This window comes from Bufo bufo, chromosome 3, assembly GCF_905171765.1.
Source record: "Bufo bufo chromosome 3, aBufBuf1.1, whole genome shotgun sequence".
NCBI lineage: Eukaryota > Metazoa > Chordata > Amphibia > Anura > Bufonidae > Bufo > Bufo bufo.
Genome location: NC_053391.1, coordinates 276,143,882 through 276,158,570, shown reverse-complemented (window position 1 = coordinate 276,158,570; position 14,689 = coordinate 276,143,882). Strand labels below are relative to the sequence as shown.

General features: G+C 39.2%; 1 protein-coding gene across 1 annotated transcript in view; it reads left to right on the top strand.

Moving 5' to 3' along the window:
• The window catches only part of CACNA1S (calcium voltage-gated channel subunit alpha1 S), a 1,092,054-nt gene that overhangs the window by 636,413 nt on the left and 440,952 nt on the right, over positions 1 to 14,689 (top strand). The window contains 1 exon segment of the mRNA XM_040424151.1: positions 1,155 to 1,238. Within this exon segment, the coding sequence (XP_040280085.1) occupies positions 1,155 to 1,238 (84 nt within the window).

Genomic DNA, 14,689 nt, shown 5'->3' with positions numbered 1-14,689 from the left:
TAATCCCAGTAGGGAATTTAGAATATCTGTGCTCCTGGCAGAATTAGCCATTTTGTTTTTCGAGTTTACATCAGGAAGATTAAAGTCTCCCATAATGATAACTTACCCTTTTCAATGTCATTTTAGCTATTTCCTCAACTAGTAGATCAGCAACCCATCTCTATTAGCTATAGCCTGTAATATTATTACTTTCCAGAAATACATCCAGGCCCCTCTTGACCAGTTTTAGTGAACTCACCATTACCACCTCCTCAGCCAGTAAGTTCCATAGTCTCACTGCTCTTACCGTAAAGAATCCTAGATAATGGGATAGATCTCTGTACTGACCCTGATATATTTATAAATAGTTATTAGATCTCCCCTCAGTCGTCTTTTTCTAAACTGAATAACCCCAATTTTGATAATCTTTCTGGGTACTGCAGTCTATCCATTCCAGTTATTACTTTAGTTGCCCTCCTCTGAACCCTCTCCAGCTTTGCTATGTCTGCCTTGTTCACAGGAGCTCAGAAATGTACACAGTACTCCATGTGTGGTCTGACTAGTGATTTGTAAAGTGGCAGGACCATGTTCTCATCACAGGCATCTATTCCCCTTTTAATGCACCCAATAATCTTTTTAACCTTGGCAGCAGCTGCCTGACACTGGTTTCTACAGTTTAGTTTGTCATTTATTAAAATTCCTATGTCCTTTTCCATGTGAGTGTTACCCAGTGTTTTGCCATTTAATATGTATGGGTGACTTACATTATTCCTTCCCATGTGCTATACCTCATCTGCCACTTCTCTGCCCAAGCCTCCAATCTATCCAGATCCATCTGTTGCAGTATACTGTCCTCTTCTGTGTTAATTACTTTACAGTTTAATGTCATCTGCAAAAATTGATATTTTACTGTGCAAGCCTTCTACAAGATCGTTAATAAATATATTGCAGAGAATAGGGCCCAATACTGACCCCTGAGGTACTCCACTAGTGACAGTGACCCAATCTGAGTGTGTACCGTTAATAACCACCCTCTGTTTTCTATAACTGAGCCAGTTACTTAGCCACATACAGGCATTTTTACATACAGACAGTAAATTAAATAAAATAGATCTGGTTGGTTAAACATGAATATTAGTCTGTTTTATACAATGTCTCCTTTCTTTACTTTTTAGGGTTATTTCGGGGATCCCTGGAATGTCTTTGATTTCCTAATTGTCATAGGCAGTGTAATTGATGTTATCCTGAGTGAGATAGATGTAAGTGAAATCTTCCAAAACTGATCAAACTTGGTTCTATGTTGGTGCCAATTAAGTGTACCTCTGCATTTGAAGAACATTATAAAAACTAATATTAAATTCTACCAATTATTGTACTCCCACTGCCACCACAGGAGCGCAGCTGCTGACATCTCAGGTCCGTGGTATTTTTTCAATTCTGTTAATATAAGTATGAGTGGATTGCTGATTATTCTCTGCCTATTATTGTATAAAGAGTACCTTCCAATTCTAAGTGGCCAAGTGTTCTAAATATTCAGTACCAATGTTAGTAGATAAGGTCTTGAGCACAGCAATTCGAAACAAACATAAATGAATGTTATTAGGGTTTCAATCTCAATGTAAAGCATACTGTATTATACTTTTTCCATGGTGTTGATGATGAATGATAATGCATGTTTTTTTCCCATTGGAGTCTTTATTTTTCTGCAAGATCCAGAACATTATTGGAGATCATCAGGTTGAGCAAACGAAAACGTGACTCATCTGTGCGCATGTCCTTGTGGACATATTCTTTGATTTCTTTTCTTGGGTACATTGCAGCAAGACTTATTTCACCCTACCCTCACGCAGCTTCTGTATTGCCTACACTCATTTGTTTTTTTCTTTCTCCGTTCTCTTGCTACATAGCTTTATCTGTTAAGCTTTGCTGTGTTTTCTGTTCACAGACTGTCCTTGCTCCCAGTGGTGGTCTGTTCTGTCTCAGTGGTGGTTGCAAGCCCAGTGTTGTAAATATCAGCTGCATGCGCTTGCTGTGCAAACAGGCCATCTATGCTTGTTCATTTTTCCAACTCTTCTATTATCCATCACCGTTTTGTCCTTACTCTGTCACTGTTACTACGCTACTCCCATGTTTTATTCATCTGTTGTAATACTGTAGAGTAGTGAATGCATTTAAGCCACTGACAAGCTATGTTTTAGACACAGTAGCTGCATGGAGTGTAGATACTCAAGGTAGCAGAATGGTGAACTTGAGTGTACCCTCTGGATCTGTGAAATGTTAAAAAACAATCAATTATACAACATCAACTCTTCATAACAAGTACTAATCAAAAGTAAACACAATGGCCCATGGCCGTATTTACTAACATGAGTACACCTAGATTTTGGCAAACACTGTGCCAAAATGTGGTGCAGTTTGGAGGATCTAGGTTTAGAGATGTTATCTGCAAGGTGGTCCCTCTCAATCAAAGGGGGTGGCCTGATATGAGACCTTTTACACCACAATTCTGCCATAAAATTCTGTCACAAAGTAAACCAATCAATAGTTGGTAAGCGTTAGACAAAAGTGTTTAGCTGTGTATCAAATTTATCATCCAGCATGAATGATCCATTCTGAAAATTCTGGTGCATGTCTAGATAGCTGGTCTAAGTTTACGCCTAATCTATAGGATTAGTATATATAGTATATTAGTATACTGTATATACAGGGAGTGCAGAATTATTAGGCAAGTTGTATTTTTGAGGATTAATTTTATTATTGAACATCAACCATGTTCTCAATGAACCCAAAAAACTCATTAATATCAAAGCTGAATATTTTTGGAAGTAGTTTTTAGTTTGTTTTTAGTTTTAGCTATTTTAGGGGGATATCTGTGTGTGCAGGTGACTATTACTGTGCATAATTATTAGGCAACTTAACAAAAAACAAATATATACCCATTTCAATTATTTATTTTTACCAGTGAAACCAATATAACATCTCAACATTCACAAATATACATTTCTGACATTCAAAAACAAAACAAAAACAAATCGGTGACCAATATAGCCACCTTTCTTTGCAAGGACACTCAAAAGCCTGCCATCCATGGATTCTGTCAGTGTTTTGATCTGTTTACCATCAACATTGCGTGCAGCAGCAACCACAGCCTCCCAGACACTGTTCAGAGAGGTGTACTGTTTTCCCTCCTTGTAAATCTCACATTTGATGATGGACCACAGGTTCTTAATGGGGTTCAGATCAGGTGAACAAGGAGGCCATGTCATTAGATTTTCTTCTTTTATACCCTTTCTTGCCAGCCACGCTGTGGAGTACTTGGACGCGTGTGATGGAGCATTGTCCTGCATGAAAATCATGTTTTTCTTGAAGGATGCAGACTTCTTCCTGTACCACTGCTTGAAGAAGGTGTCTTCCAGAAACTGGCAGTAGGACTGGGAGTTGAGCTTGACTCCATCCTCAACCCGAAAAGGCCCCACAAGCTCATCTTTGATGATACCAGCCCAAACCAGTACTCCACCTCCACCTTGCTGGCGGCTGAGTCGGACTGGAGCTCTCTGCCCTTTACCAATCCAGCCACGGGCCCATCCATCTGGCCCATCAAGACTCACTCTCATTTCATCAGTCCATAAAACCTTAGAAAAATCAGTCTTGAGATATTTCTTGGCCCAGTCTTGACGTTTCAGCTTGTGTGTCTTGTTCAGTGGTGGTCGTCTTTCAGCCTTTCTTACCTTGGCCATGTCTCTGAGTATTGCACACCTTGTGCTTTTGGGCACTCCAGTGATGTTGCAGCTCTGAAATATGGCCAAACTTGTGGCAAGTGGCATCTTGGCAGCTGCACGCTTGACTTTTCTCAGTTCATGGGCAGTTATTTTGCGCCTTGGTTTTTCCACACGCTTCTTGCGACCCTGTTGACTATTTTGAATGAAACGCTTGATTGTTCGATGATCACGCTTCAGAAGCTTTGCAATTTTAAGAGTGCTGCATCCCTCTGCAAGATATCTCACTATTTTTGACTTTTCTGAGCCTGTCAAGTCCTTCTTTTGACCCATTTTGCCAAAGGAAAGGAAGTTGCCTAATAATTATGCACACCTAATATAGGGTGTTGATGTCATTAGACCACACCCCTTCTCATTAAAGAGATGCACATCACCTAATATGCTTAATTGGTAGTAGGCTTTCGAGCCTATACAGCTTGGAGTAAGACAACATGCATAAAGAGGATGATGTGGTCAAAATACTCATTTGCCTAATAATTCTGCACTCCCTGTATATATATATATATATATATATATATATATATATATATATATATATACATATATATATACATATATATATTAGTATATTGTTTTTTTTTGTGCTAAAGCATTACATTACTGGTCTATAAATTATTATTGGAGAAAGAAGCACTTTATTCAACCAATGTACAACCAGTGTTTCAGTCTCTCATTTCCAATGGGTGAATAAACTTTACCCTGAGAATTGGAGTCTGGACTTTTGGAAGCCCAGCACCCACAGTTGTATGTCGGTTTTAACTATGCTGCTCTACACTTATCTGCTATATACATTTTATTGCTGACATTTTACTATACAATATACCTTATGTTTTTCTGAAATATTACTAAAACAGTGTCAGAATTTACACTGCTTGACACCATGTGCCTTTCACACTAAGCTCACTGGATCAATACTTAAAAATGGCAGCAATGAACTCTCTTTTGGCGCCTGTTGTCACTTACAGGCATGTCAGTTTAAATTCAGTTATGGTATGCCACATATTGTTGGCCTGTTGCTGCTGTCAATAAGAAATCAGAAAGTTTGGAAGTCAGCACCTTCTAATACATTATCAGTTTTTGAGTGCTGATAATACATACGTGGCTTTTCTAATCAATATTATGTATGGCTATGTTTAAATCTGTCTGCTTAGCATTTTTTACAGTGGAAGCATTTTTGGTGATAGGTGTCTCTGTATGGCATTCATCTGTTTAATGTATACCTCATGGCGCATACTTAAAATGGATGTCATAAACATGATGTGAAAATTGCCTAACACTATCATGAGATGGTTAATCTAATGTTCTCTTAACCAGGGAGTGACTGTATAATGAGTCATAATTCCAGCTGCTGGACTGAGTCGTTGGTGAATTAATTTTGAAGGGAGCCTTTCAGCCTGAACATGGCTATGTAACCCTGTCCACTGCCAAATAGGATTTGTTCATCTGAATAAAGCATTGCCTATTTCTAGTAAGTTTGTGGCTTTAATCATTAGCAGATGCACCAATGATATTCCTGCCACCCTTGGTGGACCAAAATCTCCCTCTTTATCTCTTTTCAATCCCTCTCTCGGTCTGTTGATTTACAGGACCATCTCACCTGGTCTTGTATTTTGTCTCATGCACAGTTCAGATTAACATTAGTGAATAAGCAGTACTGTACCAAACTCTGCAGAACTAAAACTAGTGTAGTGTTCATGCGCCAATGAGAACATAGGGCCAGGCAAGGTGAAGTACCTAATACCTGGTCTGGGGGAGGGGCTGGGCAGAGAAAGGAGGGGAGCTTTGGTGACTTTTCATCAATGGAGCCATGGATGTAGTAGAAAAAAAGCTGCATTTTATTCAGGTGAACAAACCATACTTGGCAGTAGGCTGTCCTCCTGACAAAGTCCTTAAGTTATTATCTATTTGAAAGACCTCTTTCTGTATAATAACATTTGAGTATTCACTGGTCAGTTCTGCCAGTTTTTCATTTTGTCAGCTTTGTTGCATGACTGGAGTCCGTTGATTTGCATTTATAAATAATTTTCGTGTGCATTTATTAATCAGAATCCTATGAGCTGCTATCATTTGTGGCAGAAATAATGCTGTTATTAAAGGCTATGTATTGTAATCATTTTGAGCAAAAATCTTTTTTTCAATTGGTCTTTATTAAAAATATGAAGCCCTTTTTTCTATACATAGCTGAGATGCTTTAGTAGCGGCCTCTGAATTTTCTCTCTTTTCTGTCAGTTGGGGAGCTGAGGGGCTCCTCATCTCTGCTCTCTGACATTATAAACACTTATTATAGCTCAATCCTTATCATACTGATAAGAATGTGGCTTAAATAAGTGTTTATGACCTCTTAGTAGTTAAGAGATAAGGTTTATGAGATGACGGCACAAAGTGAAAGAACCAGTCAGAAAAACAGTTAATCCTTTGTGACAGAACGGCTCAATATTTTTAATAAAGGCCAATTGAAAATATGATTTTTAGACAAAAATGCAATAGTGAACAAAAATTGCTTCTGAAGGTGAACATAGCTCTTAAACCTAAAGGAGTATTTCAGACAAATATTTATTACATATCCAGTAGTACACCTACTGATCGTTAAAATGGGAGATGGCTGAGCGACTGGCGGGGACAGGATTGACAGGTTCTAGTGGTTAAAAAGAACCTGTCATCTTAAATTGCATTGGAATCTGCACATGGCATGTTATAGAGCAGGTGGATCTGAACCAATTGAGTATGATTCAGTATGAATCGTATTCACTATATATTGTAATTATTCATTCAAATCTCTCCTCTTTCTGAACTCAACAGTCATTTGGGTGGTCTTATCAGTGATTGACAACCTTCCCTATGTAAGTGTGCATGCATAGATGGCTATCAATCACTGATAAGACTATCCACATCACTGCTGAGTCAAGAAAGAACAGATATTTAATCCCTTCTACCCCAGGCCAGTTTTCACCTTCCTGCCCAGGCCATTTTTTTGCAAATCTGACATGTGGTAATAACTTTGGAACGCTTTTACTTATCCAAGCCATTCTGAGATTGTTTTCTCATGACACATTGTACTTCATGACAGTCATAAATTTGAGTCAATATAGTTCACCTTTATTTATGAAAAATCTCCAATTTAACAAAAATTTTGAAAAATTTGGAATCTTTCAAAATTTCTATTTCTCTGCTTTTAAAAATAAAGTGATACCTCATAAAATAATTTATTACTTAACATTCCCCATAAGTCTACTTTATGTTTACATCATTTTGTAAATGTCCTTTTATTTTTGGGGAGTTAGAAGGCTTAGAATTTTAGAAGCCCCCATAAATGACCCCATTGTAAAAACTACACACACCTCAAGTTACTCAAACTGATTTTAAAAAACTTGTTAACCCTTTAGGTGTTCCACAAGAATTAAAGGAAAAACAAGATAAAATGTCTAAATTTCACTTTTTGGGCAGATTTTCTATTTTTTCTTTAACACATCGAGGGTAACAGCGAAACAAAACTCAACATTTATTACCCTACTTTGGAGGCTTACAGAAATACCCCACATGTGGTCGTGAACTGATGTAAGGTCACACGGCAGGACGCAGAAGAAAAGGACTGCACACATGGTTTTGGAAGGCAGATTTTGCTGGACTGGTTTTTAGACACCATGTCCATTTGACAGCCCCCCTGATGCACCCCTACAGTAGAAACTCCCAAAAGTGACCCATTTTTGAAACTATGGGATAAGGAGAGTTTTATTGGTACTATTTGGGGTTCCATATGATTTTTTAATCGCTCTAAAATTACATTTATTGTGAGGAGTGGTAACCAACAAAGGCTGTTTTAGTTCATCTGACAGGTTAGATCATCATTTTTAAAGAGGCAGGTTGTTACGGATGCAGTGATATCAAATATGTCTACTTTCTTACTTTCTTGTTTGTATGTTTCAGTTTTACATAATAAAGCATTTTAAAAAAAAAAAATTTTGTTTAACGCCATATTTTTTCTATTTTTCTGCCATTAAAGACGATTGGCAGAAAAAATAAAAAAAAATGCCCAAAAATGCGTACCAATAAAAACGTTAACTTATCCTGCAAAAAATGAGCCCTGCACCAATATGCATTACCATTACATCTGTATTGTAATGCATTGCCTGTTAGTGTATTACACTGAGTAATACACTAACAAGTTGCCTAGGAGACCAAGCCTGAGACTGGATCTCCTGGGCACCCGTAGAAAGCAGGTCCCGATGCCGTGCAGGGCATTGGGCAGCCTCTGCACAGCATCGGGCAGCCTTCTCACCCATCTGGTCCCCGCCACAGCAGCGCTGGGACTCGATGGGCTCCCTCACCCGCCTCAAATCCCTTCTATGTCACAGTCAGTGCTATGTCGGCAGATACAGCAAGGGCCCGGCTATCAGGGACTGCCGTACCCCTGCAGTGTTCGGGCGCTCACCGCTCCGGTGCCCGCCCAATCACCATGACGTAATAGCACGTCAAAATGCGGGAATGCACCTGCCGCCATGATGTACTATTACATCATATGTCGGGAAGGGGTTAAATGAATGAATAACAAGTTATACTGAATCATTTCCTACAAAACTATATAACAATCTTCTCAGCTCCTCCTTCTTTATAACTCGCTGCAGTTCCAATACATGTGGGTCCTTGACAGCAGTGCCGGCAATATTGCCCTGGCAGTGTATGTCCTAATTTGGCGACTTAAACATTAGCATCTTGTGGTCACATTTTATTGTCTATGGCACTTCTTGTATCCTGCAGATATGTCTTTACCAAAAAGTAGTAGTTGCAAATAAGTGCAAACTGTTGTATGTCAGCATTGAAGGAAATGCTGACGTGTGGCTGTGCATCACAGGAGGGATATTACAGCAAGTACAGCGACTCCACATGCATAGTTGTATTGTGCCTTCTAATAGTTCTATTGTTAGAGAGGTGACTGCAATGTTTTTAATGATTTTAGTGATTTTGTGCATTGCCTTTCTTTTTCTGCACACTGAAATTTGCATTACCTTATGTATGAAGTTATCAAAAATTTTGCTGTGTTCTGGTTGTGGTGAATAATTTATCATCCTGCTATGAAAGGACACAACGTGAAGAAAAGATGCACCAGAACTTTTATTAATGGGGATCACCAGTACTTACTAAATCGATGTTAAGAGTCTTAACAGGTCCACTAAACAAGATAAGAGAGGGAAATTACCATGGGTGGAATTTGGCCTCAAAAAGTTATGGACCTTGCATTTGTACACCGTTCACCCGTAGTTTTTAAAAAATGGATGAGAAAGTGGGTGTGGTTAATTAGTTTCACTCCCGATTTATCAACCTGCAACTTTTTTGAAAAGTTAACAAATATTGATGCAATCTTCACTGGGGTGTCATACTAAGATAAGATTAATATATCTAGAGAAATGTTTCATGTCTAAAGCGTTAACAGTATAAGTCATCAATATCAGATCAGTTGGTGACCGACACACGACAACCCGCAATTAACCATTGTGGCAGGTGACAGGAAAAATACACACTGGATGGGACCAGACACGGAAAGCTCCGTTTTCATATACTGTACTTGCTGGGTTACCGCAGCTCAACTCTGAGCTGTGCTGCCGTAACCTGGCAAAGCCATTACACAGTGGTTGAAGCTTTCTTCTTCTGGCCAATCCACTGTGTTTTTTTCCAATACTGGTGGCTGCCACTAATAGCTGATTGGTAGAGTTGATGGGTGTCAGCCCCCCACCAACCTGGGATACAATCAAGGAAGCTGAATGGTCACATTCTATAGTAACTATGTGGCAAATGCCCATCTCAAACTGTGATAGGAGTTTCAGTCCCCCCACCTCATTAATCAGACATAACATTAACCCTTTAAAGACAGAGCTCTTTCATATATTTAAGAATAAAGGGGGAATTTAAAATCCCTCTATAACTATGTTCTGACATTAAAGTCACAAAACACAGTTTTGCAAATTTATAAATGCCATTGGAGACTTTTTTTTTTTTTGCAATTGCCCATCTTTCGCTTACCTCACCAGTTTTTGAAAAGGAGGCGTGGCATGGGCCGGGCCATCAGAGTACATAATGTACATAATGACTGAAATTTCACCAACTACGAACTGAAGTCAATTTCAGTCTGGCTCTTTAAGTTGAGTGATGGGGCTTCCATGGATCAATGTATTATTTTGGGCAAATCCCCACAGATGCTTGATCGAATGGGAATCTGCGGCATTTGAAGACCCATAATGAAATAGTTTTTTCATGTTTCTCAAACCATTCCTGAACAATATTGAAGGGAGCAGTATTTGCTAAAATAGGCCACTGCATTTGGTCAGCAATGTAGGTGTAGGTTTGCGGCTGGTATATGTATCAAAGTAACATCCACATAATTGTATGAGCCAAGAATTCCCAGCCGTACAATGCCCACGGCATCACACTGTCTCACTGGTTTGCCTTTCTGCAGATTGCATCCTGGTGCTATTTCTTCACAGAGCTGTCCATATGATGGAAAATAAACATGATTCATCAAAGTAGCCCTATTGCTCAATGGACTAGTTCTGTTCATGTGCCTGGTTTGTTCGTAGGCCCTTCTGGGCCTTTCACAGGTGTCAGCATGGTCACTGCGACTGGTCTGCAGCTACTCAACTCTATACGCAACAAGATGCTGTGTGTGCTCTCACACCTTTCTGTCAAGTGTATCCACTTGAGCACCCATGATCAGGGACAGACTGGGAACTTAAAGTGGCCCTTTAAAAAAATACTAAGTGGCCCAGGTTTGTAGTCGGGTCCAAATTGATGGAAGGGCCAACACAAGTAGGCAGGGCTAGCAATACCATATTGCGGCACATCTTCCATTGGCTGGCCACGAGGAGAGTCCAGACAGCCCCCTTGGTATCGGCCCACCTGTAAGGTCTATGTCCAATCTGCCCCTGATCCTGATGCTATATTAAAAAGTCATGGAGAAAACAGTTGGTGAGCAGTTTAATATTTAAACCGAATTACAGATGTAGTAGAGTTAACACACATGCTTTATGAGACGTGTTATCTAAACTAAATGCATTAAGCAAACACCTTCAATTGCTTTTAAATGGCTTTTGTTTCAAGATAACTAGGGTTGAGCGAACCCGAACTGTAAAGTTCGGGTTCGTACTGAACTTTAGGATTTTTGAACCCCGGACCCAAACATTTCAGTAAAAGTTCGGGTTCGGCGCTTTCTTGGCGCTTTTTGAAAGGCTGCAGAGCAGCCAATCAACAAGCGGTTAACTGTCTGACCTTAGAAGCCATCACAGCCATGCCTACTTATGGCATGGCTGTGATTGGCCAGTGTAGCATGTGACCCAGCCTCTATATAAGCTGGAGTCACGTAGCGCTGCACGTCACTCTTCTGTTACTAGTGTAGGGAGAGGATGCTGCTGGTGATTTCAGGGAGAGAAAAGGACTAAATCTCTGCTCAAAATCTGAATCTAACTCAGCGATCTACATACATTGTGTTTTGTGGGTGAAGGGCACAATTTTTTTATCCTGCCCTGAGCCCAGTGACCAAAAAAAAATAACTTTAATAAGTCAGTTAGGTGGGCGGCGGCCATTTTATGCAAGCTCAGTGCACTAGCACTGCATCTGAGCTTTTGGGCAATTTACAACATCTGGTGCATTTGCAGGCTTAGTCAGTGTGCAATTTAAGCTAGAAATACAGCCATCATTTTCTGGGTTTTTTAAAAACACACTTTTTGTGCCAAAAACCACTATTTTCCAGATCTGCAAGTGTTAAATTCAAGTTTAATATATACAGCTTTCATATTCTGTTACCAATAAAACACTTTTTTGGCAATATACAACATCTGGATTAGTCAGTGTGCAATTTAAGCTAGAAATACAGCCATCATATTCTGGGTTTTTAACCCCTTAAGGACTCACCCCTATTTCACCTTAAGGACTTGGCCATTTTTTGCAAATCTAACTAGTGTCACGTTAAGTGCTGATAACTTTAAAAACGCTTTGACTTATCCAGGCCATTCTGAGATTGTTTTTTCATCACATATTGTACTTCATGACACTGGTAAAAGGAAGTCAAAAAAATTCATTTTTATTTATAAAAAAAATACCAAATTTACCAAAAGATTTTTAAAAAATTGCAAATTTCCAAGTTTCAATTTCTCTACTTTTATAATACATAGTAATACCTCCAAAAATAGTTATTACTTTACATTCCCCATATGTCTACTTCATGTTTGGATCATTTTGGAATGATATATTATTTTTTTGGGGCTGATACAAGGCTAAGAAGCAAATCTTGAAATTATTCTGAAATTTTAGGGAACCCGTTCCGGTCTGAAGTCACTTTGCGCGAGGCTTACTTAATACGAAACCCCACCCAAAAATGACCCCCATTCTAGAAACTACACCCCTCATGGTATTCAAAACTGAATTTTACAACGTCGTCTAAACCCTTTAGATGTTCCACAAGAATTTAATGGAAAATAGAGATACAATTTCAAAATTTCAATTTTTTGGCAGATTTTCCATTTTAATAATTTTTTTCCAGTTACAAAGCAAGGGTTAACCAGCCAAACCACACTCAATATTTATGGCCCCTGATTCAGATTATTTACAGAAACAGGCCATATGTGGTCGTAAACCGCTGTACAGGCACACGGCAGGGCGCAGAAGGAAAGGAATGCCATACGGTTTTTGGAAGGCAGTTTTTGCTGGACAGTTTTTTTTTACACCATGTCCCATTTGAAGCCCCCCTGATGCACCCCTAGAGTAGATACTCCATAAAAGTGACCCCATCTAAGAAACTACACCCCTCAAGGTATTCAAAACTGATTTTACAAACGTCGTTAACCCTTTAGGTGTTCCACAAGAGTTATTGGCAAATGGAGATACAATTTCAAAATGTCACTTTTTTGGCAGATTTTCAATTTTAATAATTTTATTCCAGTTACAAAGCAAGGGTTAACAGCCAAACCAAACTCAAAATTTATGGCCCTGATTCTGTAGTTTACAGAAACACCCGATATGTGGTCGTAAACCACTGTACGGGCACACGGCAGGGAGCAGAAGGAAAGGAATGCCATACGGTTTTTGGAAGGCAGATTTTGCTGGACCGGTTTTTTTGACACCATGTCCCGTTTGAAGCCCCCCTGATGCACCCCTAGAGTAGAAACTCCAAAAAAGTGACCCCATTTTAGAAACTACGGGATAGCAGTTTTGTTGGTAATATTTTAGGGTACATATCATTTTGTTGTTGCTCTCTATATTCCACTTTTTGTGAGGCAAGGTAACAAGAAATAGGCCCCGTTTTTATTTTTTGTCTATTTACAACATTTATCTGACAGTGTTAGATCATGTGATATTTTTATAGACCAGGTTGTCACGGATGTGGGCGATCCCTAATATGTATACTTTTTATTTATTTATAAAGTTTTACACAATGATTTCATTTTTGAAGCAAAAAAATCATCTTTTAGTGTTTCCATAGTCTGAGAGCCATAATTTTTTCAGTTTTTGGGCGATTACTTTGGGTAGGGTATGATTTTTTCCGGGATGAGTTGATGGTTTTATTGCACTATTTTGGGTGCATATGACTTTTTGATCGCTTGCTATTACACTTTTTGTGATGTAAGATGACAAAAAATGGTTTATTTAGCACAGTTTTTATTTTTAATTTTTTACAGTGTTTATCTGAGGGGTTAGGTCATAAGATATTTTTATAGAGCCGGTCGCTATGGGACGTGGCGATACCTAATATGTATACTTTCTTTTTTTTATTTATGAAGTTTTACACAATAATATCAATTTTGAAACAAAAAAAATGTTTGTGTCTCCATATTCTGAGCCATAGTTTTTATATTTTTTGGGCGATTGTCTCAGGTAGGGGCTCATTTTTTGCGGGATGAGGTTCACGATAGATTTGTACTATTTTGGTGGGCAAACGCCTTTTTGATCGCTTGCTGTTGTACTTTTTTGTGATATAAGGTGACAAAAAATGGTTTATTTAGCACAGTTTTATGTTCATCTGAGGGTTTGGTCATGTGATATGTTTATAGAGCGGTCGATACGGACGGCGGCGATACCTAATATGTATACTTTTTTCCCCCTATTTTTTACCAATTTTTTTTAACTTTATTTGGGGAAAAATGACGTTTTTGTTTATTCTTTACTTGAAACTTTTAATTTTGGGGTGGGGAAACTTTATTTTTTCAACTTTTTTTTTACTTTATTTTTTGTTCCACTTTGGGACTTCAACTTTTTGGGTGTCTAATCCCTTTTACATGCATTACAATACTTCTGTATTGGAATGCATTGGCTGTATGAGTAATACTGTGTGTATTACTCATACGGCCTGTGAGATCCAGGGGGCTGGATATCACAGGCTCTTCACCAGAATGCAGCGCAATGCCTTCTTTAGACATCGCGCTGCCCTCCATGCCATCGGGTCCCCCCTACAGCCGCATGGGGACCCGATGGCCACCGCCGACCGCAACCGCCGGATAAGGTAAAAGCCGCAAACCGCAGGTCTGAATTGACCTGCGGTTTGCGGCGATCGCCGACACGGGGGGTCACGGGACCCCCCCCCGGCGTTTCGGACAGATGCCCGCTGAATGATTTCAGCGGACATCCTGTTGCGATTAACCCCCCGCCACGCTGCAATCGCGATTTAAACTTAGGATGTACCGGTACGCCCTGAGTCTTAAGGACTCGGGAAACAGGGCATACTGGTACGCCCTAAGTCCTTAAGGGGTTAAAAACACGCTATTTTTTGGCAAAAACAACTATTTTCCTGATCTGCAAGTGTTAAATTCAAGTGTATATATACAGCTTTCATATTCTGTTACCAATAAAACACTTTTTTGGCAATATACAACATCTGGATTAGTCAGTGTGCAATTTAAGCTAGAAATACAGCCATCATTTTCTGGGTTTTTTAAAAACACACTTTTTGTACC